Below are 6271 nucleotides of genomic sequence, written 5' to 3' on the forward strand. Positions count from 1 at the left end.
AGGACAGAAGTAAAAAAAAAAAGATGGGAGTGATGGCATTGTTGGGATTGCATAACCATAACCATTTTGCTGAGTCCCTACATTTGGTTGATCCCCTGCAAAGTCAATGGATTGAGCCAATCCAATTGAGTCAATCTCAATTAAGAGAAGAGGTGTAATAAAAATGTTCTCTGAAAGAGTCACTTTCTTTCTCCACTGACATTAAAGGGAAGCTAACCTCCTAATTTGGATACTTCAGGGAGATGTGTGCTTAAGAGGCTTGTTGAACTGTCAAAACAATGCATTTTCTTATGGAATGGGAAGAGATAAGAAAAACAGTGCTGACACACTACAAACACTTTCAAAAGAATATTTCTCTAATTTCTTTGCAAAATATTTTTAATTACCAGCTGAAGAGATGTAAACTATAACTCTCTTGCATAATGCTTGCTAGGTAGTTTAGATCTTTGTTTTAATCTTTTAATCCCTTTGTAGTAATTAAAGGCATTAATAATTGCCAACTCTACTTCAGCAAAAACACACCTGACATTCATATAAAATTGTTTTGCAAATATCTTTAATTCTGCATTCTTCTGAATTAACCCAGCCAACAGGTCAATCAGGTTATTTGGTGAGAGCAGAATGACTGCTTTGGGAACAGAGTGATCAAGGTGTTGTGCTGAATGACCAAATTCATGACTCCAGAATACTGCCAGAGAATTAGTGTGCAGGGCTTCACCTCACAGCTGTAACTCATTATTATGGTGCCTGTTTGAGAAGAAAAATGTTAAATTTTCTAATTAAACCATATCACAGAATCGCACCAAACTGGCTACACGCACACAAATAATGAACTCAAACAAGCTTTAGTCTGCAATTTAAATTAAGCAGACAAAACTTCATTCACCAAAACAACATTCCACTGACATTTAACAAATACAGGTTCAATGCTGGTTGGGAATATTACCAGACACGGCTGAGTTAAGAATTCTTAAAGTTTTGGCCAAATGATCCACAATGTGCACTCACTCACTCACCAGAAAAGGGAGGGCTCTCAATCTCGAGAAGTTTCCTTAAGTGGCGTCCCAACCCAAGGGGAGAGTCCCCCACTGCAGGCCCGCTGCTTCGAGGAGGACCGACTCAAATGAGTCCTCTGATGGGGCCTCGTTTATACCCTGGTCGAATCTGATCTGTGGTCAATACATGGTCGTGTCACCCCCTACTGGCTGAGGACCCCAACTTTCCCGCCTTTGACCCCCACTGTGCGGACCAGACATGAGCTGTGAGGGGGGAGGCAGACCTGGCGCCACCAGGGCCAGAAACTTCAGCACTGTTTGTGTTGGGTCTTTCTCAGGTCTTCAGTAGGGTGGGTGCATTTGCTGCAGACCACTTCTGATTTTATTTTTTTTTAACTTTTTTTTTCATTGCTCTACAGCTGAGATGTAGATGAAAACTACTATCTACCTCTCAGACTAGGATGGAATAGATAGAATATTTATCTGTGCAGGTGCAAAAAATGTTTAGTTATTCTGCTTCCCCCCTGTGCTATCTACGTTGTCGAAGTTGTGTAGCTCAGTTTAGTGTTGTGTTGCTGTGCTCATACCTTGTGCCTTTGCGAGAGACAGGGTTTATTTCCTGAAAACTAGGTCTGTGCTGATGTAGCAGTGTACTTCAGTAAGTGGTTTAACCCCAGCTCTCCCGAGCATTAGCAGGTTGAATGTGTGTGTGTGTGTAACCTCAGTCCTCTATCTGAGATACTGTAAGTTACTGAAGAAAGTGTGAAATGTGCTTTCAGATAGTTACATGTTTTGATGGGGAAACATTAAACCCAAAATGTCACTTGTGTCTTCAGCCAAGCAGTGCTGGTAGACCGGACGATGTACATTGCGGGACAGATCGGTGTAGAACCTTCCACTGGGCAGCTTGTCTCTGGAGGGGCAAAGGAAGAAGCGAAGCAGGTGAGATGTCTTCTAGCAATAAACTTGTAATAAAGTTGACACGTGCTTAGTTACACATGGACTTATGAGAAACTGAGGAGCCCTGGAGAGCACATTTCCCATCTTCCAAGATGAGGGAAAAGCAGGAGAAAGTGTTTCCATCCTATCCCTGTCATTTTCCACCCAAACAACTTGGCAGTCACGGGAGGAATCTGTATTTCTTGTAGGAAAGAATCTATGTTTGTAAGAAAGGCCCCAGTAAGAACCCTGGCTTGAATCAGGGAAAGATTTGTTCACCCAGCAGCAATGAGGTTGTGTGAGGTAGTAGAAAGGATGAGATGGAGCTGCATCATGTGTTTACATCTAATGAATGGATGATTTAATATTTAGGGTTTATTACCTTTTTAGTTCATTTCTGATTTTACTCACCCACTGATGACAGTTGAAGATCTGTTGGGTGAACTTACAGTATAACACAGATGTAGCCAGGTTACAACTCATACTTAGGTATCTACCTGGATACAACCCAGCTGATACTTGAAGATTATTTTTTTCTCTTTTTTTTTCATTAGGCTCTAAAAAATATGGGAGAAATTTTGAAAGCTGCAGGCTGTGACTATGATAATGGTAAGTGTGGCTGTGATGGTGGTAAACAAGGGATTGATATTACCTGCATAAAACAAATAATGAAGTGACCTTTTTTTTAAAAAAAAATAAATAAAAAGCTGTTGGCTAAAATTGCAGTTAGCAATAGATAAAGAAGACAAAAGGAATCATGACTATGGGCTGAAAAATAAAATAAATAAATCAATATGCAAGTGTTTGTGAGGAGTATCAGTGAGACTTTTCACTATAAGTTCCTGTCCACAGTACAAGTATTTTAATTCTAACTGACAAAGCTCAGGTATAGACAGCTGCAACTGACTACAGGCATTTTAAGTATCCTCAACTTTGCTCTGGGTAAAAGCAGGTTAATGGTGTTAATATTCTAGGCACTTTCAGTACCTTTTTGAGAAGGACTCTAATAGTGGAGCCAAATTGGGATTAATGTTGGCTTGGGCAGTCATGGGTGAAAAAAAATTCTGGCATAGACTATGTCTTTAGGCCTTTCATGGGCCCTTTTGGTTTTTTTTTTTTTGGCTGTATATATTATATTTAATGTAATCTTTGCCAGCATTTGGCTTACAACAGCTTTTGCATTTGACCTGCTTATCAGTTCCGTGCTGCTTGGAAGAATTTGGCTTAGAACAATATTTAAAACAGATATTTTCAGAGCTGGTCAGGAATGTCTAATTCCTTAAAGTTTTATTATGTACTAGGTATTCAGATTTTTAGATGGTAGCTCTAACAGTTAATGTCTGTTTGCAAAAGTTTTCAAAATGTTTAGAACATTTGAGAGAAATTTATGAAATTAAAGCAAGAATGCACTAAAGATTTTCAACTTTTGTATAAAAGTCAGAGGTCCAAAATAACTGCAGTTATGTAATTTCTAGTTGTGAAGACTACGGTTTTGATGGCAGACATGAATGACTTCAATGATATTAATGATATTTACAAACAATGTAAGTAGATGTTTTGTTTCTGTTTTACCACAAATTATATTCACAAACTGTTTTAATGACTTGAATGTAGTTCCAGATTCTTTGAGATTCCAATACAAACATAACATTAAAAAAAATGTATTTAACTTGCTAGCACTGGATCAAGCACAGCTTCATTTCTTGTGTATTTGTGTCCTACCATCCCGCTGTCATGTGAAGATTGACTCCTTCTATCCCTACAAGTTGATGTTCTACACCTCTTTACCTTGATAGATGTTGTGTTGTACATAATATAATGCTCCTGTAGGCAGCCTTCAAATACTTAATTTCAGATTTTGTATCTCCCTTCAAAGTCTGTATCTTTGAATGATTTGTGGGTTATTGTTATGGGACAGGGCTTACTCTTCATGCAAGGATGAGCTACACTGATCCACTTGTGAATAAAAGAATAATGCTTTGCTAACAAAATTGAATGTAGACTGAAATAGGTGATTCCAATGAGCCATATTGTGCAGAAGAATTTGGGAGAGTATGCACGTAAGTTTCTTCTTTATATAGCTTTGGGTTTTAATTGGATAGCAACATCTAGTCTTGAGTGAAGCCTTTTATTCATGAGCTATCAACACAGTCTTCTGCAGGTCAGAATGGAATTGTGTGTGTTTAAGCAGAGTAAAAAGGTACCAGCTGGATTATTAGTTACTTGTTGCCTCCTACCTGTAGTTCAAGAAAGCAGTCATTGCTGTTCTTTCATTGTGGGTTATTAACCTGCCCTGTCAGTGTAGGACCCAGAAATTAACATTTTTGAGGTCAGTGTTAACTCTCACTAGTTCACTTAATTCTGCAAATACCTTGTAAGTGTTCAGAGTCAGGTTGGACAGTGATTTGAGCAGCCTGATCTAGTGAAAGATGGCAAGGGGGGTGGATTGAACTAGATGATCTTTAAAGGTCCCTTCTAACCCAAACTATTCTATGATTCTATAAATTGAGCTCTTATATCTTGACCAAGATTTTTTTTCTCTTTTCCCCTCCTCCCTGTTCTTTTATTATCCTTGAGTGCCAGGCCTAATTGTGAATGGAGGAATAGGTCAAGGGCCTATTTTAACTCTGCCTTCCTTAGATATGGGTGCAACTGGCCCCTGTTGACTTCATGCCAATCTGGGATCTTTGCTCATGACTCTTTTGGCATGGGCCTGTTTCTCCTTCTTGCTCTTTTTGTGAAAGAGCCCTCTCCCACTCCCTTGTCTTTGCCACTGGAGGATCACCATTCTGATACAGTCTTTCCTTTTCAACCAAGTTGGTGCTGAAGCCATGCAGTGTCAGGAGAATGCAAGTTATCACCAGCCACTAGATCACAACTGGAGTTGCCTTCTCAATGATAAATGGTAGCTTGCTGAGATGTTGGAGCAGTCAGCACAGAAGACTATTTATTGAACATGAAACTGTTCCAATGACTGCATTTTAAACAGATTACTTTGAACTGTGTTTTATCAAGCAAAGCTAAATGATTGGTGGATGTTTCTGTTTAAATTACAGTTTTCAAGACAAACTTCCCAGCCAGAGCAGCGTATCAGGTTGCTGCTTTGCCCAAAGTAAGTGTCACTTTTGTGCCCACATAAAAGTGAATTTTCTGAAATTCCTTACTTCTGAAGCATTCTGACAGTTTCTCTTATTCTGGAATAGCTTCAGTTACAATTATTCTAATGAAGACTCTTAAAGCTTTTTTTTTTCCCCTGGGTATATCAGTCTTATTCCCACACGTGATAAGAGATCTGAATATAGGAGATACATTTCTTTATGGTGGAAGATGGCTACAATACTAAAAAAGAGGTTATGCTACTTAAGTAACAGTAAAGTGAATTTTTAATATTGCTTAACATTGCTACTCTCAGAAGTAGTCCCTCAAGTGTTACTCTGCTGTTACAAGGTTGTGTTATACATCAAAGTGCTTCATAATAGAGATATATTAAATTTCTAATAAGTTTCTTCATTGTATTTTCACAGGGTGCCCGAGTTGAGATTGAAGCTGTTGCCATTCAGGGACCCCTCCAGGATGCTTCAGCCAGACTATAAATAGAGATTGAATATCCTACAACAGCAGATTTGGGTTTAATACTTCTCCCTTACATCCTGTTCCTATGATTAACTATCAGCAGTTACATACAGTTGAAACCTCTACACTTACTGAGGAAAGGTGCTTTCTTCTGGATTGTGGCCTTGGATTCTCTAAAATATGAGTTTACAGTGAGTTCTCTGCTGGCAAACCCTGAAACCTCTGGGAGTCCTACTGAAATCAGCAGAGCTTCATTGCAGGACATGGCCCTTACTTTATGATGGTGACTGAATATTCAGATATTGAAGTACACATTTGGGTGAATGTGTGACAGACTACTATGTATGCTGTATCTGGACACGGAAAACATTAATGGTTTGAAGTAGTAGGTTTTTAGTAACAATTTTAAATTTAAAAAAATGACATAAATGTGAAAATGGAACACTTGAATTGCTTGGCATATGTTCATTTTTGTGTTTTGGAAATTTTGCAGTATTTGCTTCTGAACTGTTTTAAACTTTCTTTACAGAATAGGTTACTGTTGGGACTCAATTTTTCTTACGGAAGCAGTTTCTTAAGAAAGTTAATATTCAGAAAGAAGAGGAAAATTATGAAAGAATTAGGGGAAGTATTATGCTTTTCTGAAGTGCTAACTTTATAAATCAGCTGTAAATGAATCTGTACCTGTAACCTTTTTCAATATCTTTTTTCATAGCAATTCAACTTTGACTATCTTTTGACTTAATAAAAAAATAATCCTGTTT

At 38.2% G+C, this 6271-nt stretch overlaps 1 protein-coding gene across 1 annotated transcript in view; it reads left to right on the forward strand.

The window, feature by feature from the left end:
- Positions 1 to 5527, forward strand: part of HRSP12 (heat-responsive protein 12) — an 8108-nt gene extending 2581 nt beyond the window's left edge. The window contains exons 2-6 of the mRNA XM_010186542.1: positions 1832 to 1937; positions 2489 to 2543; positions 3410 to 3478; positions 4991 to 5046; positions 5459 to 5527. Of these exons, the coding sequence (XP_010184844.1) occupies positions 1832 to 1937; positions 2489 to 2543; positions 3410 to 3478; positions 4991 to 5046; positions 5459 to 5527 (355 nt within the window). The remainder of the gene's footprint in view (positions 1 to 1831; positions 1938 to 2488; positions 2544 to 3409; positions 3479 to 4990; positions 5047 to 5458) is intronic.
- Positions 5528 to 6271: the final 744 nt, after the last annotated feature.

Source organism: Mesitornis unicolor, unplaced genomic scaffold (assembly GCF_000695765.1).
Source record: "Mesitornis unicolor isolate BGI_N332 unplaced genomic scaffold, ASM69576v1 scaffold31386, whole genome shotgun sequence".
Classification (NCBI taxonomy): domain Eukaryota; kingdom Metazoa; phylum Chordata; class Aves; order Mesitornithiformes; family Mesitornithidae; genus Mesitornis; species Mesitornis unicolor.